The sequence below is a fragment of the Dermacentor variabilis genome, chromosome 1, assembly GCF_050947875.1.
Source record: "Dermacentor variabilis isolate Ectoservices chromosome 1, ASM5094787v1, whole genome shotgun sequence".
Classification (NCBI taxonomy): domain Eukaryota; kingdom Metazoa; phylum Arthropoda; class Arachnida; order Ixodida; family Ixodidae; genus Dermacentor; species Dermacentor variabilis.
The window spans coordinates 225,353,507-225,377,639 of record NC_134568.1 but is presented as its reverse complement, the minus strand read 5'-3'; the positions used below and the strand labels follow the sequence as shown (position 1 = coordinate 225,377,639).

General features: G+C 48.1%; 1 protein-coding gene across 1 annotated transcript in view; it reads left to right on the top strand.

The window, feature by feature from the left end:
* Positions 1-24,133, top strand: part of LOC142557773 (sodium-dependent noradrenaline transporter-like) — a 181,926-nt gene that overhangs the window by 121,184 nt on the left and 36,609 nt on the right. Inside the window, exons 2-8 of the mRNA XM_075669885.1 lie at positions 7,673-7,975; positions 10,702-10,926; positions 14,367-14,498; positions 14,965-15,193; positions 21,860-21,998; positions 22,430-22,564; positions 23,316-23,419. Coding sequence (XP_075526000.1) covers positions 7,735-7,975; positions 10,702-10,926; positions 14,367-14,498; positions 14,965-15,193; positions 21,860-21,998; positions 22,430-22,564; positions 23,316-23,419 — 1,205 coding nt within the window. The 5' untranslated portion in view covers positions 7,673-7,734. The remainder of the gene's footprint in view (positions 1-7,672; positions 7,976-10,701; positions 10,927-14,366; positions 14,499-14,964; positions 15,194-21,859; positions 21,999-22,429; positions 22,565-23,315; positions 23,420-24,133) is intronic.

The following is a 24,133-nucleotide window of genomic DNA, read 5'->3' as shown; positions in this document are numbered from 1 at the left end:
AAGTACGAACAGATGCGGTAAAACTAAGAAACAAAAATTGCGGCCGACATATAGGCACAGTGATCACCCCAGTTATAGAATTTTTTCGCGTACCAGCCTCAATCACACAGTCAGTTTAATTTATGGCTTGTTCACAGCACAGATCGCAGCTGATTGCAGAAGGACTGTAATGAACCATCGAAGACACGAACATGTTTCTCAATTGTGAGTGTATGCTTTCTGAATACATTCTATAAGATCTTTACCGTACGTATCACTACTTGTTGCTGGGCTAATTGATTCATTCTTACTATGGTGGAAAAGACGCGAAACCATGTGAAGAAATGACCGGACTGGAACGAGCGTCTCTTTTATATCGTTTTGCGTCGTTTGCACCACAGCTGGTACGAACCATCTAACCTAGTATCAAGTACGTATATTGATACGTTATATTTCTTTTATAGTTGGCCCTCCTTTTTGTTCTTACTAGAGCTTCATGATGGGGTGTAGAAAGGCCGATGCGCTCTTGTAATCACATATAATAATAATAATAATAATAATAATAATAATAATAATAATAATAATAATAATAATAATAATAATAATAATAATAATAATAATAATAATAATAATAATAATAATAATAATAATAATAATAATAATAATAATAATAATAATAATCAGATAGGCCCCCTGCTGTGAATTTGTAACTTTGACTTTATGTTATAACGAGCAAGAGGTCTAGGGTATGAATCCCGCTCGCGGCAACCACATGGCATTCCAATGGGAGTGGAATGCAAAAGCTTTGGTGGATAGAGAGGGTTTCAGGATCAATTATCCTGGATCCCTCCACTCGGACTCCAATAATAGCCCCATGACTGCCTCGGGATGCAAGGCCCGAATCAGGCCTCATTTTCACCATAACATTGTTGCCGCTGTAACCTTGTTGCCGTTGTGGATGGGAGGTATTGCCACATAAACGATTGGGAATGTACAGAAGAGAGTCATGCCTGAGATCTCTTCAAGAATGGCGTCATCCGCACCTGAAGCAAGAAAGAAAGTACGGAATGCTTGGTCATGGCAATATTAGGATTTCATTTCAATTCTTTTTTTTTTCTTTTCGAGCTTCGTCAATGATCTGAGGGGTGCTCCTCCTACATTTTATCCCCATGACTACCCGGCCATTAACAGTTACTAGTATGAAAGTCGTGGAATCGAGCAAAAGGCATCCTTACATTATTCCGGCCCTTAACTCGCTTTTGTCAAGCACGACAAAACCACATTCTTACTCTTGGGACACGACCCGGGTAGCAACACGCTTGCTGTTGCTATTAGAGCAAAACGGAGTTAACTTAGAAATAAAAAAAAACGAAATACCGATAACCGCACTCCTACATGCCAACACGCCCTCATCAGGCAGGTAATCCGTAATGAATCTTAAATAATCCTCTTATTCCAAGCCGTATAGGGATTTACATGAACGCGCTCGAACGTGCTAGCCCTTTAATCCTCCATCGAATCCACCGTGAATATTTTCAGCGCGGGGGAAATGAAACTGGGTCAATGGGACGTTGACGCTTAGGAGCTTTTCCTCAGCTGAGAGCGCCCTGAACTTGAATAGCGCAACGGGATAGAAAATAATAGAGCCTCGGTGATTCTTGTGTGTTTGGCACAACCTTTCCTATACCCAAACTTTTTCTACGCAAGAACTGTACAGTTGCTCTACGGAGCTGGTTCTGACAAGGTTGTTACGTTAGTCTATACTGCGCGCAGTTCATGAAGTGCGAAACACCTGCACCCAAATTTCCAATTGAGAGACTCCCTTCTTTACGTTTCGCCTGTCAGATTCCGCCATTATGCCTCGTCTCATTGGCCCCAACATGTAGAAATCCACCAGCGTTGCTGCGAACAGGGCTCCCCATGGGTGGTCTTCTCAAACGGTCATTGTAGGGGATGAACATTTGAATTTGCTAAACCAGCGGGAACAGGCTGGGAAACGTATGATGACGTTTCTCATCTTACTATCAACAATATCCCACACGTTGTGTCTGAGCATCGCGCTTAAGAGAAGGGACCGTCGGATGGGTTCCATCGAGAGTATGATTTCTGCATTGCCCTAAATTGCTAACCCCGTCATCGCCAGTCGCTAGATACTTGTAACCGATACTTCCAAATTCACCGGAAGTGGTACGTTATTGTGATTCAAATCTCTGCTAGTTGGGTCTCACGTCGGCCGGTTTTGTCAGCATGTTCTCATAATAAAAACATAGAAAGTGTACCGCTGACTGACAGATTACCATTACTAATCTGATTTAAAAACTAATGGGTATAAGGGCACCGAATAGCGGTGGCGTGTAGTATACCTGAGATGCCACAAGAGTATACGCTTTGCAATTATTTGTTTGTTTCCTTGTGGTTTGAATGGACAGCGCTGAACTACACCAAGAACGAGGCAGAGCAAAAGACACGACGACCGCCTTGTCCCGGCTATCTGTTCTCCAGCTTCCCTTTTCTTCTATCCTGCAGAACGTGCATTGTGTTACTATATCCTCTGGTTATACGCTATATAGTGAACCACGAGACAAGCAGATACATGATCTCAGTAAATAAAACAAATATGCATCTATCATACTCATTCAGTGGGATAATACTTAGCAGACATCGACTTATACTATTATCTGCCAGGGCCTCGTTTATATCGGTGCAACTTGAAAAGCGCGCCCGCCAGCCAGACATTCCGATCATCCTGAATACGTGACAGGTGAGCACTACCTACAACATTGCACGGTATCCTTTACTGAATCATAGTTTCTGGGATGCCTCGTTGCGACGAGTGCTTGCTTACACATGCGTTTGATGAGCACCGTTGCGGTAACATTGTTATGAAGAAACGGCGGCCAATATACCTGTCTGATAGGGGAGTAATTTGCGCGCACACATGCAGTTTTGTACGCGTAATAGTGAAGTTTAGAGAATCGTGGCCACAAGAGGATTAGCGATACCCTAAAATAACGTCAGCGACATTGTGCGCGTGCGCCGAATTTGTAAGCGTTACAGAAAAAAAAGTAACTGATTATAATTACAATTATTTAATTCAAAAATTCAATTGAATGCTGTTGCCAATTACTGCCCTACGAAAGTAATTGAGGAGTTACACATAGTAATCGATTACTTCTACTTTAGTTTTTGCACAGCTTTTATTAGAATTGCATGGATGCTGTAATAGAACGAACTGGCCTGGCACTCTGAGTGCGGCCTCTGCAACCGTCATAAATAGCTTATCTGCCATAACAATTGTTTTTAAAAAATTTCGCCGATAATCGCCGCTCTTTCTTTGTCGTGAAGACATCAGCAGCGACACTGAAAACTGAATGACCAACAGTTTTGCCAGTTCGCTCGATGTACGCGCTGGGGGCGGTGTTGTAACGTATACGTATCTAGCACACAAGATTGTGGTTTCTCAGCACCTGGGTCCTAGCTCTATGAGGCGCAGCGCTTCATTGTTGCTGGGACTTGGAGAAGACGCTTCCGGTTGCAGCAGTCAAAAGCTAAAAAGTCGTTCACACGTCTTTATTGGCCTTCGCTATGGAGACATACCAGCCCCTCTTCAATTCGTCCGCCAACATCTGGGGGCGCGTTAAGCTGAGGAAACCAATACTGGGCCTCCGGGTTCGCCTGTCTCAACTTGCGCATTCGCGAGACTGCTAAATGGCACGATCTACGGTGTTCTACTGCAGTTTTCTCTAAATGCTGGGCCCGAATTCACGAAGCATTCTTACGCTAAAATTGTTCGGAAGATAAAATTTCATCCAATTAGATGCAAGGCATATTACTAGCGAAGGCGGCCGGCCAATGGGAAGGAGCCCTTACGAAAGCAGTGCTTTGTAAATTCGGCCCCAGAGGCCGAATTGCGTCGTTTGCTATAGCTTGTACCGTCAATAAAGTAACCGGTTACATGTAATTGGTTGCTGAAAAATGTTTTTGAACTTGAGCGAGTGTTACCGAGTAAACACAGTATTTGTTAAATTACAAGATTATCGAGAAATGTAATTGAGTACAAGTAATCAATTACATGTTACTCATTACGTACAAGTCTAGCGTGCGCAGAACCCGTACTATACTTGGCTTCTTTTATGTGCGGCGTCGCGGAACCCTTCGCTTAGTATCAGCCCTCTAAAAGACCACTGTAATGCCACACCGGCTCTTTGGGGTACTGGGGACATTGCATATTATTAGGTATAAGAGATTCATGAAGACTACGCGCCGGCCATCCTCCGCATAGAAGAAGGACAATCAGAAAGAACGACGAAGGAAATTCGGAATACTACAGTTCAATAGCTGAAACCATGCAAAGAAACAGACAACGAAGCTGGAGAAAGCACAGAAGAAATTATTTCTTATGCCTAATAGAAATGGTAGCAATAATAAAGGGAAGTAGACGAAAAGAGAACTTCCCGCCAGTGGGAACTGCACCCGCATCTTGCGCATTACGCGTGCGGTGCTTTACCATTTAAGGACAGCGGTGCCATCACCCCCGCCCACTTGGCTATTTGCACATGTGCACAAAATTAGCCCTGGTAGTGTTAGCCACCGCCCTTTACGGAAAAAGCGGCAGATGTGAGACATCCTTTCAACTGCAAGAGTCACGTAGTGCATGAGCTAAGGAGCAGGCCAATAAAGCACCGCACGTGTAATGCGGAAGATGTGGGTTCGGCTCCTACCAACGGCAAGTAGTTTCTTTTCGTTCACTTCCACTTCTCATTACTCAAACTTTCCATATATTTCTGTTATGCAAGACAAATCATTTCTGTTATGCTTTCCCTGGCCTTGTTGTCTCTTTCTTGGTACGGTATTAGTGACCAACAAAATATCGAGCCCCTCGAATTCACTTATTCTTCTCCATTAGTCCAAGATCCGGTGATAACAACGTATGCGACGCCCACTTGTGGTGCTGCTCACCGACGAAATGGTTCTTCTTTCGCGGCTCTTTGACTAAACCCGTTCGGCCAGCGCTGATATATAGCGAAATCGCAATGTACGCTCCAGTGTTATAGATTTATACCATAACGCAGGGTAAAATAATAATGTCACGCTTTACGGCCCAAGGGAGCTTGCCACCTGCCGGTCAGATTGGCGCCCACTTTATTTTCTGGACGCACGTTCTGGAAAAGTATTGATTTCTGGTCAGCCCCCGGACCAGCGCGGCCAATCGGCACCGCTGCCCCAAGGCCGCTCGCTCGTTAGCATTTCCCCGACGAGTGTCATATTTCTTGGCCCCCGCGGCTCCCGAAGAGGCGCTCAAATAATCGCCGGCGCCGCACAGCTCGAAAGACAATCAAGGGGGAACAACCTGCGGGATCACAGCTGGAGCGCTCTCGCTGACCAAGATTTAGGGCGCCAGGCGTAGAAGCGCTGGACTCTCTTCGGATCATTATCTGCCGACAACGATTACGGCACTCCGTAAACGATGCATAAGGGCCCCGAAAAATCTCAATCCTCCTTTCTACGGTTTCGTTCTCTTCTTTGTTTCTCTCTGTTCTCTTCCCGTGTCTCTCCGCAGAGGCACCGCTCTTGCGGCAATGTGTCTGCCCGACCCTCCCCCCCTCCTTTCCAGTTCGCTATATATCGTCCTCTTTGTTACGCTTCTGTTCGCAGGAGCTTAATTCCAACATTTTCCGTCACTCCGTGCGCGTTTCTTTTGCTCTTGTGTTTTTCGGGCTCTGAGCGCATTTTGACGGCTCTTCTTTCGTCCTTGCCCGCTTTTGCTTTGCCTTCTTGTTATGGCTCGAAAAGCCAATGTCCAATTTGCACGGAAGCTCTGCCACGCGATTCGCAAATGACGCAAAACGCCCATTTATTACCGCCCGGCTGGACGCCGTTTTCAGCCATTTATTCAGCCGTGTATGTACACGTGTCTGCGGCATGGTATGCTCATCATGGCGCCGCAATATGTTTTGCCGCATATGCATAGCGGTATATACGTTTCGGGGCGGGCTGCATGCAGACATCACAGACCGAGACGACGACTGCCTGTGTTGTGATACATTCATGAGGATTAAGGGAGAAAATTGAAAAGAGGGAGAGAGAGACTCTGTTCATGACATGCGATGAGGCATTTCCTAGAAAAATTGGTATCAGCTACGCCATCGCAGTTTTCGAACAACAGCGAATAAATTGTTTCCTCGTTGTGTAGTGATGTCGTTTATTGCCAGTATTTCTTTCCACGCTCTTTTCAATGAACGCACTTCATTGTGTTTTTTTTTTCTGTGACACATTAATTTTGTTATGTTATTCACTACTTTGTAACGCTCAAATAATTACAGTTATTCGGAAACAGCGGTGTAAAGATTTACGAGACACCCAGTAGAAACCCGAGCACGAACGAGAATGGGCTTTTTGTTCGCGTTCCTATTGTGTGTAGCGTAAACCGCTGCAGCGCTGTATCCAAGTAATGCTAGTCCCGACGAAAACTTTACCAATTACTGTTGCAGTTTTTAAGGGCAACAGAATTGGACAAGTGGCTGTATCCTGAACAGATTTTTATAGTGCTGCAAGTGCTACTGTGCTGTGCGGTGACGGTATGCGGTGACAGTGACCGACTGTGATTGTATGTCTATACTTCGTTCTTTCTTTATCTCTACTTTGCTATGACTTTACCTCCCCCTGTCTCCCCAGCGTAGGGTAGCAAACCGGATCTTCCCATCTAGTTAACCTCCCTGCCTTTCCCCTTTCTTCTGTCTCTCTCTCTTTACCAATTAGTACAGCACTTTCAGAACTGTTATGCGGGGGTTCTGTGAACTTATTCAGTGGAGGCATGTTGCCGTATTTAATGTTACTTCACAAAAAGAACCTCTTCTTTGAGGTGTTTGTCATGGGTTTAATTGCGGCTTACAAATCGCTCTTTGCAAATACAGCCTTAATGACTTGTGTAATCCCCCTGGTGCCTAATCATTCAGGTCGGCCAGATTAAGATTAACAGGGCTGACTAATTCCAGCAGGCGTCCGTGTGTTAATGGGTATAGTACAGCGTCTCAATTTACGGCAGTATGTTTATTGAGCGAAGATTATGTCCAAAAAAGCTTGATATGTGAGTACGCCGCGGTGCCTCGATTTAGGACTAAGTACGAGACACCTCAGCCCGCTTACGTATGTAAAAACCTTGATTCGTGTGTTGCAGGCCAGACACAGTCTATAAGTTGCGTCTCCGTTAGAAGCGATTATCATCCAGTCGATGAACAGAATGTACAAAAACAAAAGTTGGTGAGGGTTTTCATAGAATAGCTCTCGTAGTTGGTGCCATAGATGTGCATGAGGAAAACTTTGCGTACGTGTTGATTAAGGTATCCTGAGGTCTGTTGACTAAACTCTGCAAATAAAGATAAAAAATTCTCACGTCGTGATGACATCGAAAGCAACTCCGGCACCGAAATACAGCACCACCTATCATCGTAATGGGAAGGCCTGTGCAGTAAGACGGCAGCACACAGGGAAAGGAACAGGTATGCAAAAAGCTCAAAGTACAGCTGCTGTATTGAACAGTACAGTGCAGTCCTTTTGTGCGCGGAAACTTTTATTCGTTGTTGCGCGTTATGGAGCACTCGCTTCCAGGTCCCCCCCCCCCCCCCCCCCCCCTTGTTTAGTGTAAGGCAGCCTTTCGCACCCGAGATTTCGAAGAGGGCTCCTTGCTTCACAGCTTGGCGGGTCTCCGGACAGCGGTGGTGCCGAGCGGCGTCCATTGAGCGGGAGCCACCCACGATGCCGGCCAACAACAGCGTGGCGGCCGCCAAGCCGCAGCCGGCCGCCGAGCCGCTGCTGCCGGCCGCAGACGAGGCCAGCCCGCGGTCGCCGCAGCACCGGAGCAGCCCCGGGCCGCGCTCGCCGGCGCCGTCTAAGGACAGCCCCGTGTTCTTCGAGAAAAACAAAGTGCGCAAGCTGCGCCACTCGGCCATCCGGGACGACGGATACTGTTCCTCGACCAGCACGCCCCTGTCCTCAGGTGAGCCACGGTTCATTGCGGGGCGAGTGAGCGCGAGCGTGGTAGCAGTGCCCGTACTCATATGGCCTTTCTTTCGTGAGCGCTATTTGCCATTGGCCGCGACCGCATTCTATAATATTACGTCCAAGGTCACGATTAACTCACAGTTTCTTTCGCGAACACTTCTAGTGTAAGCACTTCTTTCTAAATACGGGTCCAGTTCTACAAGGCGTTGCTGTGAGCAGGCCTCATGGAACACCACTTTTTGGCACCAGGAAGAGTTCTTATCACAAACAACTCTTGCTTGTGTGAAGCACACCTACAAATCACATAATCAGTGTGCTTGGCTGCCAGAGAACGGTAGATGGACGAGTGGGCAAATTCACAAATGTTCTTGTTATTAAGGACTTCTTCTGATTTGTCGGCGGCCTTCGCTAATAATATGTTCGCTGTAACTATTGGACTGTTTTGTTCTTACGAGCTTTACTAGCGTATAGGACAACAGTAGAGAGAGAAACTAAGAGGCAAATGTAGGGAGGTTAACAGAGGACGTTCCCGGTTGGCTACCCTACACTTGGGGAGGGGGAAGAGGTAAGAACAGGTAGGGAGAGAAAAGAAAATTGATAGTAAGTCACCCACAGTCAGTCGCAGAGGACTCTCCACTGTCCCACGCGTTCATACAATCCAGTGTCCTTCAAGAAGCGCAGAAAGGCTTTTGTGTCCTTTTGCATGCAAGTATGCATAGGCCATGGTCGAAGGAACTTTTCTTCTGAGAGCGCTCTATTATCTAGCAGGTTAAATTTCACTTGTAAGGTACGCCGTTGTGTGTCAGAGGATGGGCAGTGACGCAGAAGGTGCTCTAGAGTCTCATCGCACCCGCATAAATTGCACGACGCACTGTTGGCCATTTCTATCAGCAATGAATAGGACTTTGTAAATGGGTCGCCCAACCGGATGCGACACATTCACAGAAAGTTCTTACTAGCGTAAAAACTTTCTGTGAATACGGGCCTAAGCCTCATGTTCACTAAAAATCTGTTACGATATAATTGCCTTTTTTTTTTCTTGTATCTTTTTTCGCTTGGGTTGCCACGCGGCATAACTGCTGTAAAGTTAAATAAAAGCGTACAGGCCTGCATGGCGTAATTATTTGTAAGACCAAATGCTAGCCAATCCTGATGCTGGATATAATAGTAGTGAAAGTGGCCAGCAAATGGCAACCAGCACATACGAACGACACGTCTTGCGAATTCAGCCAGAGGGACCACACCGTCGGGCGGAGGGGCCGAATGCACCAAGCGTCTCGGGCCGAATTCACGAAGTTTTTTTTCGTAAGTGTGTTTTTCTACTGACCGTCCTTCTTCGCTAATGGTATGTCCAGCATCAGGATTGGCTGTAATTCGCTCTTACGGACAATTGTAGCGTAAATGCTTTTTCGAGAATACGTGTCCTCCTTCGTAGGCGCTCTTTGCTGTCGACCGGCCACCTTCGCTAATGCCTCGAGTGGCCAATCGTGCGGCCATTTGGCGTGTATTCGCTGGCTCCTTTCACCCTCGGAAAAACACCTTTATGTAGCCCACATTGAGCAACAGAAAGCTGCCACAAGACAGCGCAGGCACTCTTGAAATTTTCACGATCGAGTGGCTTATCAGGGAGACTGTAATTCTCATGGACGTTCAGGACCTTCCCTACATCTTTTCCCCCGTTAGTTTGCCTTTTATCTCCGCTGTTCCTTTCCATCTCTCATTTGTCCTTGCCCATCCGCCAGTGCAGGGTAGAAACCAGAACCAAAACCATCCGGTTAACCTCCCTGCCTTTCCCATCTCTCTCTCTGTGTCAAGAGTTTTTCATGTTGCTCCAGAATTTTCTCATTGACGCTTTTCATCTAATTATAATATTTGAGAAGGCAACTAATTAATCAAGACTAATTATCCAATTAGGCGGAATGCAATACATAATCTGAGTATCTGCGAGCGACGGCAAACAGCGTTGCCTTGGTTCTGTCCAGCTACGTGGCATTTGCATATTTTACATCTTCGTACATGATAGTTGGGACATCCTGTGCATTCATTTTTTTTTGTGAATATTGGCCGAGAGTGTTTCGTTCAGGGGTCACTGTTCGGTGGTACAGAAACAAATACCTGTTTAACGGTTGCGGAAACATTGACGGACACCTTCTGCTCAGGTGGCAGGCTAGTAAACGAAGGGAGTGTGAGTGGGGACACGTGCCTTGTAGCATGATTTGGGTCCTGTCCTTCAACTAAGGCCAATCCACTGGCGTTAGATAGTCGACTGTACAGTCCCTCCTCTCACTAAAAATCAACGCTGTTCCTGTATATTTTGTTCTATTAAGCGATCTAACTTGTGAGACTTTGCCGAATAGACTACAATTGGGGTGAAATCGGTCACAGGAGCAGTTTGATGGACCAATGTTTGAAGCGTAGCAGGCCAAAATCTAACGTCAGCGAATTTTACGAGAATGTCAATACGGAACAAAATCACCGTGGATCGAGCTCACGAAAAATATACCGTTTAAAGTAACTACTTGCGGTAGGAAGTCGTCGTCTCTTACCACACGTTCGCAGCAGCTGGACCGGACGTTGACGGATTCGCCAGAGGTGGCGTGTTCGCAGGCAGTCAGTATCAGTGCCGCTGCATTTTCCCCGCGCCTTAAGAGCGAGAAGTCACGCTTCAGAGACGTGCGCCCGCAGCGGGACATGAATGATGGCGCACGTGGGCATACGCAGAGTACGTGGACCACCTGAGCGCCGCCGAAGGTCAGACGGCTGTGATTCTGGCCGACGGTGTGGCCTCGACTGTGCCTGTGGCCGGCGAGCCGCTCGATGCCAAGGCGGCCGGGGAGCGCCCCACGTGGAAGAGCAAAGCCGACTTCCTGCTCTCCATCATTGGCTTCGCCGTCGACCTGGCCAATGTCTGGAGGTTTCCCTACCTCTGCTACAGAAACGGCGGAGGTGAGAGCACCCGCTCGTCGGCCATTTTCTTCGCTAAAGCGAGAAGGAAGCGAACGGTGCGAGCACGCGCAGCGCCGTTTCTCGCTTGTTGTGTGGTGGTGTTGTGCGCGCGGGCTTGTTTCTTCGTTGGACCGACACAATGTGACCATTCTATTCCAACGCTAATCATTTTCGCACTTCGTAAATGGTACGAGCGGCGCCCCGCCAACGTTGTTGCCCGCGATCGGTCGTTCGTGAACGGCAGATGATACAAAAAATTAGACTCGACGGGAAAGAATGCTTGCGTTATACCGGCCCTTCTTTTAATTGAGGATGTACAAATTCGTCCAACCAGCAACCATGACATTGCTTCATCGATGAACAACTGCTTGTCTTAACATAACTCGGCACTTAGTAAGCTACTGCGAATGAACGAGAACAACTCATGAACGGTACTGCCAGGAATGCCCCGCACAAGATCGTGCATGGTGTCGTGGCCCATGACGCAGAGCGTGACTTTCTTGTCTCTGTGGTTTTGATTGTGCTAAGTTACTAGTTCAACTAGAGCTGTCGTTTTCGTTTGCTTTAAGAAGCCATTGCCTTAAGTAGGAAAAGAAAGCGTTGGCTTGGCAATGGTCCGCAAGGAGAAAGATTCTTGTAATACGTACATATTGATTGAATCACGCACAGCATGAATGCTGTTACGCTTAATTTAATCAGCAAATTAGCTTCCCTTTGTGTATAGGACATTGCCTATGGCATTGAGCAAAGTATGGAACAGCCGAATCCGGGCCGAGATTAACAGCCTATAATTTAGTAAACTTCTCAAAACGTCAAACGCGGATAGAAGCGAACGCTTTTTACGCGTAATTACATAAAATTGTGACGCTTAATTCGCTCACTAGCTCGTTTTGAAGCATGCTTACATGAAAACTTCATGGAGTAATCCCAAGTGCACGCTTCGGAGTCTGAATTAAGCCACTGTTACAAGTACAAGTGAAACTAGAGACGAAATAACGCATTGAAGTAGTAGCGAAATTGTTCGCGCCTTAATTTTTGAGCACTGTGCCTGAGCAAGACCAAAGCAGCAAAAAACTATAGCGTTATAAGAATATACACCACCTATACTCAACGAGAGCTGTGCCTTTAAGTAATTGAGCATTACTCTATTGTCCCCTGGCCTTTAACCTGTGCTGTCGTTATCTGTACAACACGAGACCGAAGTTCCAAACAAGAGTATATGTATCGCCCACCAAACATTGGCGTTAGAACACCACGCCCTGCAACAACTACTGCATCTCATGAAAAAAAGAAAAATGCCGAATAAAGCGGTGACCCTTTCGCTTTGCAAGCGACATTTCAACACTCCAGAGTTCTGCCTGAATGAAACGTAGCTCAAAACTTACAAAACTAGCTGTATTCACATACTATGTTGAGAAAAAAAAATCGAGACTTCGGACATGACCGGTCAGGTGCGCCATAAATATACCGATTGCGAGAACGAGATGTCAGAATAGATAACAGTATGATATTATAGTATTGATAACTTGCGCCCAATAGCTAACTCTTGAACGCTGAGCAAAAGTGGAGCAAGTGGAGTGCTTCGAAATAATTTCCGCAGCACTGGATTCTCTTCAAGTGCATCAAAATGACGGTACTGCAGCAATTTTGCAGCTCTTACGGAAATGCGACTTCTACTGTGCAGTATACCACTCGTGCGACCTCCAGTTTAGCACCAGGACGCCCTTAATGTCGCTATGGCCGCCGAAAAAAAAAACAACAACTCAATTTCACTGAAAAATTGGAAAGCGAACTCCGTGCAGCATAGCTCATCGGCTATCGTGGTTCAGTCATGTAAACTGACAAATTCGCAGTCGTAGCAGATAGCCTTAAGCCGCGTTCAGACTACGTGCGCTTCATAAAGATCGTTCGCACGGATTGTAAGCGTAAACACTTAAAGCGCAACTAGTTCGTTCAGACTATTGTCGCATTGAGCGTAAAGTGCGCAAAATTTGCAACCAGCCTGAGGGTTAATGTTGGAGTAGCCGCTACTTTTACGACAGGCACCGATACGACTTTTACGATGCCACCAATGCGCGAAGCAGTTTCGGTTTGCATCTACCGGACACGGGGCTTCCGCGCTCCTCAGATTCCTCGACTAGGAAACCGGCGTGCCGGCGACGTCCTCTGACGCTGCTGCGTAGTCGCCTGTGGTTCCACCAGCACCTCTGCTAGCGCTCGTTTGCTGAAATTGAAAACTTCGTTTCTCAGTTGTCCGGGAGCGCTGATAGGCCGCTCAAAAAAGCGTATCTAACCGAAGTACTGAATGTGAACAATAGGAGATCTTTAGCGACGTAACACAAGTTCCAGCAGTTACGTTAAATAGGACAATTAAGACATTTATGACAGATGCGACTGTAGTCTGAACACGGCTTTAAACGTGAAGCGCGTTCAGCAAGCGGGTCGCTCGCGAGTCAAAACAAAACGGTCTCTTCTGGCCGCCGATTCGTTAGGGCTCGGCAAAAGGAAAAGCGGATCGGTTGTTGCACCGCAACGCTTGCCAAAGGCTGCGATGGCTGCGCGCGATGCAAATTTCCGCGCGGTGTGTGCACGCATTCACTATTACCCATGAAGGGAAGCGCGCTTTGCAGAATCGCTGACGCGCGCCGTGCAGCACGTTTACAGACGCGCCGCTCGGCGCCCGAGATCCATAAACAGCAGTGGAGCGAGCTTGGCTGTTTCAAAGGGACGAAATGGTAGGAAATTTTCAGCCACTTAACACCAGGTGCCACCGATGCGGCCTCGCGACCCGGACTGATTTTCACATGAATGACGCGCTACACAATGCGCACCTTCGAGTGAAGCTCTATACCTATCAATTATAATGTAAAACTGGGTATCGTTTCCCTCGTTGCGACAGATCGACAAACGTCGGTGTTCTTTTAAGTCCAGGCCTGATGTGATCGGGACAAAGCACGTGCTCTAAAGGTTGTGACATTTTAAGCTTTAAGAGGCGATCGCGAAATCGGCGTGCTCTGTAAAGCGAAAAATAAAGGGTCAAAGCGGGGGGGGGGGGGGGGGGAGATGCTCTTCTTGTGGGCTGCCTTCTCCGGGTCGTTGACTAAAACGAAAGCTTGTCCAAAAAGAAACAGGCGACCGGGCTAGGCTAACCTCTGGGACGCGTTTTCATTCCCTTCTGATAGGCAGAGCCGGCCAGAGTCGAGGTTCACGCGCTTTGTGCACTTACTCCCGCATGCCTTCACTAGATTCGAGGTTAAACAAGCTCTGCGCGTGCAAACATACGCAATACAGACGCAACGAACCTAATTTGAATTTTAGAGTGTCCTTTCAGCCTTTTCAGTTCATGGCTACGGGATAGGGTAATGCGAACATTGCTCTCGCTTTTGTATGCAGTATTCGCCTGCTCTGTGCGTTCTTTATTCTCTTCTTGACGTTCCCAGGTGTATTCCTGATACCGTATATGCTGATGCTGATCTTTGGAGCGCTGCCACTCTTCTACATGGAGCTCGTTCTGGGGCAGTACAACAGACAAGGTCCCATAAGCGTCTGGAAGTTGTGCCCCCTCTTCAAAGGCAAGTTGGGCAGTTTCACGGTGCAGTTTTTCTTGTTCTGTTCTATTTGCAGTTGCCCATGATTTGAAGTCATTTAGGGCGTATCTCGCACGTGCAGCTGTTATTTCGAATCTCGAGCGTTTCTGCGAAACCACGTACCTTTAAGGATCAATTTTCTTTTTAATCCAACCCGTGGTTGTCAAAACGCAAAGTCATCGAGATACTGTGCAGCACCGTGACCCTATAGGGACACTGCGCACTCAGATAAATACGCCTCCAGCGACACGCACTTCCGGCCCATAAATTCGCAATTCGATCCCGCGGTTTTTTTTTTGTAGGTACTTGCGATATCCCCGGAACGGGGAATTTACAGCCTCGAGATATTAGAGTTCCACAGCACACGCGCGTTGCCGCTCGCACTCCTTGCGAGTACAGCCATTTGCCAATCAGGCACAACAGTTGAGCTAGGGTACCTGTACGCTCGCAGGCGTGGGCTACTGCTCAGTGCTGGTGTCATGGTACGTGTCCTTCTACTACAACGTCATCATCGGCTGGGCGCTGTACTTCATGTTCTCGTCGTTCCGGGCCGAGCTGCCGTGGTCCAAGTGCGGCAATCCGTGGAACACGCCCAGCTGCTACAGCGGCACGCTGGCGGACAACGACACGGACGCGCCGGCCGCCGACAACCGCACCTCGCCCGCGCTGGAGTTTTTCAAGTGAGCGAGCTCGCACTTTCCGTGCCTATAGCGAACCACCCTCGCGCAGGGGCGCCCGTCGCCATTCAGTGTGTACGCGAGGTGAGCGCGAACGCACCCGTGTGTCATGCGTCAGGGGCTCGAATTCAGAAATGCTTGCGGCTTGTAAGTGCTGTTTGCCATCGGCTGGCCACCTTTGCTAATAACATATAGCACAACATGAATGACTGGCGCCGGCTCGTACGAACAGTGTCTATAGTGTTAGAACAGACCCGTATTCAAAAATAAGTTCAAACGCTAGGGAGTGATTCTTAAGAAAAGGGTGCCGGCCAATCGTAATACCGGATATAGTGTCAGTTAAGGCGTACGATCAATGGCAACAAGTTCTTGCCCACAAAAAGAAAACTTTGTGAATTCGTCCTTGAAAGGGCGCGTTCACAAAGTCCTTCTAGCGCTGCAGTGCTTCGTAAGATCATGAGGCAGTCGATCGTGATAAGGCACAATGTTCGCTACGATGATTTTTTCTTACGAAGAAAAAACTCCTTGTGAATCAGGGCTCGTATTCGCAAAACGTTCTACTCCAGAATTTTTCGTAAGAGAAAGTTCCAGCCAATACTGATGCTGTGCATGTTATTAACGAACGCATCCAGTCAATGGCAAACAGCACTTAAGAACGAAAAGCTTTGTACATTCGGCCCCAGGCCCCTGGGATAGTATGCACCAAAAAAAGTTATTCTGCTAAACCTATTCGCAAGGTCATATGACATCCGGTCACGCTGTCGGACAATTCATTAGCGAAAGTGGCTGGTGTTAAGGCAGCCACCAGTTGTTACGGGGACGGGGTTTAGGCGACCTTCAACAGCGTCAGCTTGGAGCTCGAACCAGGTTGACAATCTAAGAGGGTTCGGCAGGGAAGACGAGGTGATGTAAAAAGAAATAACAGAAGTTTAATACATGATTACGGGTGAGCGGTGCGCTCCAAGACAAAAAAGTACAGAAACGTTCGTCGTACGCGCTCTTGCACGCAAGGGCAGAGAAGATCACGTGGCGCCGCCTCGCTGCCCTTCTTATACTCTCCACCATCAGGGCAACTTCATTCTCTCTCGCTCCCTGGTAAAGGGCCTTGTCAGCACACTCGTCAACTCACACAGAGGAATACGGAGAGATACCACTACCTGGCGTAGACTACGGTGGTTGACGTAGGTCACGTCGGGTCAGCCCACACAAAGGAATTCGGAGAGAAACCACTCCCTGGCCTAGAGGGGGTGAGCATAGCACAGAGGAGAGTAAGATTTGCACTGGTGCATAATCCCGTCGCACACACCGAAGGGCAAGTCTTTTCATGTATACGAGCGTGAAGATTAGGCACGTCGTGTCTCAAGCGTTTGGCATTCGTTCCATTCATGGCCGCACAAAGTGAACCGTAACACCGGCCAATGGCAAACAGCACTTAGGAAAGAAAGGCTTTCCATGGGCCAAATTCACAAAGGTTTGAGTTCGTAGTGCTCTTTGCCCTTTGTCGGCCTTCTTCGCCAATATGTCCAGCATCAGGATTGGCTAGCATCTGCTCTGCCTGACGGTATTAGCGTGCTTTTTTTTTAATTTTTATGTCGTGAATACCAGGTCCTGGGCCCATAGTCACAGAAAGTTCCTATGCTTGTAAGAGGAAATTGTTCGTAACAGCTAATTTCAGCTAATCCTGATGCTGGGCATATTATTAGCGAAGGGGCTCGGCTGATGGCAAATATCACTTACGCACGAAACGCTGGAACCAAATTCACAAAGATATCGTTTGCAACTGCTCTTTGCCATTGGCCGACCCCCTTCGCTATTTATATGCCCAGCATCAGGATTGGCTGAAAATTTCTTATCCGAACAATTCTAGCGTAAAAGCTGTTCGCGAATACTGGCGCTGGTGCGTACAGAGCATTTGTTCGCTTTCTCATTGCTCTAAAACGAAAATGCAAGTGAGAAGCAGACACGACAGAACCAGCTCGTCTTCTTCGTCCCAATGTACTTAAATCGCGTTGTCAAGGCACTTGGCGCTACGAATTCTGCACGAGGAGGTCACACTGTCATCATTTTTGCAGCCTTTTTTCCGAGCATTAATACTGTGTCGAAATCAGGGTCAATACTTACAATAATTCTCGTAAGTGCCGTGCGCGTGTGGCTGTATCGCTACGCAAGCATTTCGTTATCACGCTTAACGTGATAACGAAATGGCAGGTGTAAGTGGCAGGTGCCCGAAAGGCAGCCAATGAGAAACCGCCCTTACGTAAAAGGTACCGAACTCACGGACATTTTTGCTTGTGAGGGCTATTTGCCATTGGTTGTCCGCCTTTCATTGATACGTCCAGCATCAGGACTAGACGGAATTTACTCCTGCGAACAATTATAGCGCAAGGGATTTTTGTGAATAGTTTTGTTATATGGGCCCGGGGCCCATATGAACACTTTCGTACGCTGGAGTGCTTTGTAACCAAAGGCGTCGGGCAATCGTCGCAAAGGATTATGCTATTTGAGAAGGCGGCCAGCGAATACAAAACGGCAAACAGCACAAATCCCCGTGCATGTCTTCTTGCATGCGTTCTTTTGAGAGAAGATTTGTATAATACCGCCCAAAACAGGTTGAAAAAATATTTAGCGTCGGTATGGCGTGCCCTATTGTTCACGGCAAGCGCCAGCAGACCACGGTGTGATCTGCTATAGCGCCTGCTGTGTGGAATCAGGGTATACGCACCCCTTCTATATGCGCGCCTTTGATTCACTCAGGACTCTCGGTTTTGGTTCAGAAAGTGGTGGCGAAGAGATGTGTGTCTCCGCAGTGATGGAAGTGCGGCGTATTGTTTTGGAAGCTCGCTAGAGACATACGACATAGGTTTAAACTGTTAGGTTTCCACCTTGTGAGGAGGAAGCATCTAACGTGAATACTGCCAGTGTGTAACCTTCCCAAGCTGACATGAACTATGCAGTCGGCTTCTGGGGCTTCGCAGGTGCGAATAAAACATCTGGAGATAGATTTCGTATAAATTATAATGCGGGGATATTTACGTGTCTCACTTCGTTGTTTATATGAACGCAGGGGCTCACCGTCTTTTCGGTGGGTCTTTCTTTCTTTGTTAATTTGTTTTTACTTCGGTTTTAATTTATTTTATTTTTTCTCTGAGAACTGGTGCCATTTGGCAAAAATTATGAATGGTGACGTGTCAGAAATACGGACACTGCGATCAGCCATCACTTTTACCAACCCTGCAGGCTGCTGCCTAACGGATTCTTTACACGTTAATCCCTAATGGGTTGTTTGCCCGCAAGAAACCAAGTACCAAGCCGAGACATTTGATGTCGAGATAAAAAAGACAGAAAGACAGAAAACGGAATCCGGCTTTCCTCTTCGCCACTTTTTCAACCTCCCACCTTCCCGTTGTCGCGCCAAGGAAATAAACAATTTATCCAAGGTGCAAAAAGCAAAGGGGATGTCCCGCTGCCAGCGACAATTACTTCAAACTCCCTGGTGGCTTGCGCTCTTGTTACCCGCTTTCGCCGACAGCTGACACCGGCAGCCGCGACCCGCAAAGAAGGACCGCGCCCTTGTCTCCCACCTTGCCGAACCGAGTCCGCCGCCACCGCGGCCCACGGTGGGAACGAAGCAAAAGCTGAGCCCCAAAGCGAAGAAAGAGCAAAGCGCGCCGCGCGCGAGGGAACCGGCCTCCGAAACCCCGATGCTGACACCCGATCGCGGACCGACGGCAGATAAGCAAGGAACGATCTTACATACAAAAAGCACACATGGCAGCGCGACGGGAACACTTTCAGCGGCAAATAACTCTCACTTTTCTTCGGTAAGCAGGAACTTCGGCAACCCGGGAATCGGTCGACCCACGCCCGATTCTATCGAGCGCGAGTGTACATATAAGAACGCCTCTCTGCTCGCAACATGCGATACCTGCATGCAGGAAAAGGAAGTGCGAAGAGCAGATACATTTAAGCAACGACCGAACGAGTTCGAGCAAAGAATCCTGGCCTCACCCACTACGCTAGAACGGAGTTTGGGGCCGAGTTGGGCTAAGAAGCGCTGCGTTGCGCAAACAGAGGAGTGCGATACCAAGCTGCGGTCCTGACAGACGGCCACCGTAAAGGGTCCGTCCGCTCCAGCCGTAAAGATTTTCGCGCTAGGAGGCCACGTGCGCTCTTTTATCTGGCACTTCCGCTTGACGCCTCCGCGGTAAGGGGGCGTGGGCGATTTCGGAAAGCACCCCGCGGACGCCTACGGGACACGGGGCCCTGCGGTTACCATGGCTACTATCGCCGTGTGCACTGTGTGCCCACCTAGCACTACTTTGCACCTCGCTTGGCTTTGTTTTGCCCCTGCTGCTCCTTGGGTGGAACCCACTAGACGCCGCTAGTTACACTTTCATTCTAACTCTTTCTCTGCCACCACCCATATATCGGACAGCTGGGCTCGCGCGTCGTAGCACAGATCAACAGTCAGAGTGCGGCGCCTTCGAATGCTTTGTACGAATCGCTCGCGGGCCTCAAATTGAGCTCACAGCTGTACTTCTGTCCTTGATTGCGTGAGTTCGAAAGAAACATAGGCGCGTTAAAGTGGTGCCTGCCAGCACTCGTCACGTTGTTTTCAGGATAGATAGAGCGCTCATGAATGTATCTCACTCATGTAGATTCGGATATGCATATCACAGAAACGATGAGAAGCTCACAGATGCACAACTTCATATCATATTGACCGCAAATAAAGACGGGAACAGCAGCACACCGAATAGGCCAAACTGAAGTTCTTCTGATGCACAACCTCAGAAAGTAGCATAAGCACCATGGCGCACAGGCACAGATACACGTAAAACGTAGTTTAAGATGCAGAAAACGTCATGAAATTAATTATCACGCACTAACACAGGCGCATTACTCTACGTTATGGCGTGTAATAAATTGGCGCCTGTAATTCCGTTGTATATATACTTGATATGAAGAATACACGGATATCTTAATGGATACTCAATAATTTCTATATTCTTCAGAAAGACCTTAGAAGCCACGAGCGTTCCTTAATTAATTTGTTATTATTTACTTTTTATTCTATCTTTAGGTGTTTCGGTTAGCCATCAGCCTGTGTCTTCCTTAGTTTGTGGTTCTTAATTTGAGCTTCGGCCTCGGTTTTGCAGCATAGTCATTGACTGTAGTCGAGAAGGTGATGAACATATACGCGTGACCTCAAGAACATTAAGAACTAGCAACTAGCTAAGATCTAAAGAATACATTGTTGCGCCAAAAAAGGAAAATAAAGACTTGGGAAGGAAGAGTACGAAACGACAGATTCAGCGCTCAATCTGTCGTTTCGTATTCTTCCTTCCCAAGTCTTTATTTTCCTTTTTTGGCGCAACAATGTATTCTTTAGATCCCAACCAACTCGCCCAGCAACAAGTTCTACTCAACTAGCTAGGTTTCAGCACATATACGTAAAGCACGCTTATATAGACAAACAGAGAAAACCAGGCAAAATATTTCCGCGAAACAGGAATAACAAGTGGAGACAAACACAGATCTACGCCCACTGCTGCATTAACGAAACTAACCGTAAACAACTTAGTGATAATGATGAGATCCTCGTCCTTCGAGCTAGTCTTCTGTAGTGAAAAGAAAAATCGTGCACGTACTGCATGTTTCAGTAAACGTGTATCAAAATTCATCTGTCGAACAGCATCGCAATACAGCAGCGTAACTCAATCTGTAGCATTTTAAAATTTGGTATTTGAAAATATTGACCGAATTTCAACAACTTTCAGTCGGCAACGTCGAAAGGGTACTCGTTTCTAATGACTTACGCATTTATTGCACTTAGGCGCAACTTTCTGCTGCGTTATCAGTGTTTTGATCAAAACCAAAACTCTGCTGGTGCATTGCAGTGAAGTTTGACTGCTGATCGAACGAGCAATGTCCCGAAATCCGGGGTACGAACCCACATGTCTAGAATCAGTTATGGGACGAACTCGCAATATGACCACGCAACAGCAACACATCACTGGCCGTTGTTAACGGTCTGGTTACTAAAGGTAGGCAACAATGCGAGGGCCAAGTCACCAGCCAATAACGATTGGTTCTTGCCTATCAAACGCATTGCAAGTTCCGCCCTTGCATGGTTAGTTGATATGCGTTCTAGACCCGACAGTACGCCATAATTTTTCTGAGACTTTACGAACGTAAAGCCGCTATAATGTAAGAATTCTGTTTGCTCGATTCTATTCCTTCCTTTTTATCCACCGTTCATGGTTGGCCGATACAGGTGATAATGTGCGCGGAGCTCCGCTTGGACTACTGACGAAACGCAAAGGCAAGACCATTGGAATAGAATCATGTCATTATTCCGACCCATACGCTTACAGAAAAAGCGAATGTCTGCCACCGGGCAATGCGCAAATGCTGATTTCACTGGTACAATCGAGCTTATGTACTTAAAACACGTTGAAAGTGAACCGAAGGTTTACTGTATCTGAAACTACCGTAAGCTGAGTCGCTCAAAAATCTGAAACATTCCGGTGGCGGGACCTCTTCAATGGCGTATGTCAAAGCAGGGAACATTAAGGGGCCGCAACAAACGGTTTCCTCAGCTAAGGATTTGTTTCTTGCCGAGTGGTGCGTGCCACTGTTGGAATCTCGCGCGATTTCCTTTGACAGCCGCGCGGTGCTGGAGCTGCACACGAGCCCCGGCATGCACGACCTCGGCAGTCCAAAGTGGCAGCTGCTGCTCTGCGTCTTCCTGGTCTTCATCATCCTCTACTTGGCGCTCTTCAAGGGGGTCAGCTCTTCCGGAAAGGTAGGCCACGGGCTGCACCACGCTACTTACAGTGCATGTATCGGATGCGCGCGGTCTCGGCACTTTCCAGGCACATGTAAGTGCTGCTGCTGTTCGAGTCTTGTTCTTACTGCGCACTGATCTCTTTAGGAACAGCGAAGGCTCACGACAAACGGCAATTGGCAGTTGTGTGACTTCACGTTCGCGTAAATTCGCCTAAATGCGCCTTACAGTTGGCCGGAGCATCGGCTGTGTTGTCGCTGAATACCATGACCGGCTGACGTCCGTGCGCCTTCCATTGTTGGAGCGCTGTCTCGTACTAGGCAAGCTTTCTTAAAATTGAGTAATTATTTTTGCTGCCGTCCACGTGCGAATGTGTCTGATGTCGTCGAGTAGCCAGGCGCATGTGCTTATGTGTGTCCAGATAAAACTACATGGTGCGCGTGACGCAGGTGGTCTGGGTGACGGCCACGGCTCCTTACGTCATCCTGACACTACTTCTACTGCGTGGAGTGCTGCTGCCGGGTGCCGGCCAGGGTGTTCAATACTACTTGCAGCCGAATGTCAACAAGCTCCTGGACACGCAGGTGCGGCCAACACGGGACTAGCTTCCTCGGTGTCCTTTCTTGGCACCGCATTTGCAGCCCTATTCATAACCTGTTGAGCAGAAGAATGTCATTCGACAGCTCATTAGTGTTTCGGGCGTCTATAGCCACATCGCATAAAACCTGAAGCTGCCGTCTGCTACTCAAAGTTGCGATGAAATGAAACGAGAGGCAACGTGATGTCGTAACACGAACACACGTTACAAGGCCAGTGTGCGATAAGAGGTGAGCCTAAAGCTGGGCGCTAGTGCTTTGCTTCCGCAGAACGTGGTTACGCGGTGTCAGTTATACCAACGGTGGTTTTCAAAGCCAGCCAGTAGCGAGTCCTTCTGTACACATTTCACGATATCCAGGTGCATGCTTGTTGTCTCCAGGATTTATCCGAGGCGTTACCGAGAGATACCCACACGTTTACCCTGTGGGTGTCTCTCGGTGAATAAAATTGTCGATGCTGGCTTCAAAGAGATGTGCGACATGGGGATGCCGGCTGAGATTCATGGCAAAACGTTTCACACCCAGAAAGAAGTCCTTAGTGCGCCCGTCGCACGTCTGAAAGCGCGCGTGGCACCCGCTTATTTACAGACTATGCGCCCTTTGCGGCATTTCGCGGACACGCAACTTACGCGCGTGTTTGTAAACGCGGCGTGGGTTATCAGCGTGATGCAAGCGATAGCGCTCGGTGGCGGTCGGCTTACGGCCGCGTGCACGTGCCTTCTTTCTTTCTCCGCCGCAGGTGTGGGTGGACGCTGCCGTGCAGGTCTTCTACTCGGTGGGAGTCGGATTTGGCGTTCACCTCACGTACGCCTCGTACAACCCGTTCCACAACAATTGCTACAGGTATATACGCGCATGCTTCTCGACTGCGGTCACGTGCTCAGCGCGAATTTACACCTGCGAAGAACGCCACTCTTCTTCACATCCTACCCTTTACTTTTATTTTTGCTCCCCCCGCAGCGTCCCCCGTGGACGCGCGCTGCGGCGTGACGTGGTATCAGCGGCCGCTCAATCGCGGGCCCCACGGGGCGCCTTATTAGCAGAGCTCCCGGTGCAAAACGCCTCGCGAAACCAGTTCGCGAGGCAGGGCTATCGCGCATGGTGCGCGGCGTTCATTAGGCCGACAATGTTCTTTTGTTTCCTAGCATGTCTAAGCAGTCACTTGCTCGAGGAAGGTTCCGAAGACACACAGAGCTCACAGCGGTTCGATAAAGGTCTCTCTGTTGGTATACTCCTTAGGCTGGCCTCTGAAGGACTATGCATCAAATTCATTGCTGCATGGGTGAAGGGGTAAGCTATTGTGAGGGACATCCTAGGTGCAGCAAAATGTCTGCAATGAGTTTGAGTCGCAGCGACCGCAGTGGAATGTCGTTTGCCATCAGTGACGCTGGCTAATGCTCCCACGGCTTAGGTTATGAACACACTTATAGTTAAATGCCCATGAAAATGGATGTCGGGAAAGCCACCACCGTAGCTTGATTGGTAAAGCATCGCATTCGTCAAGCGAAGGTTCTGATTTCTGAATTTGACTCCCATTGGTAGCAAAGGCGCTTTAAA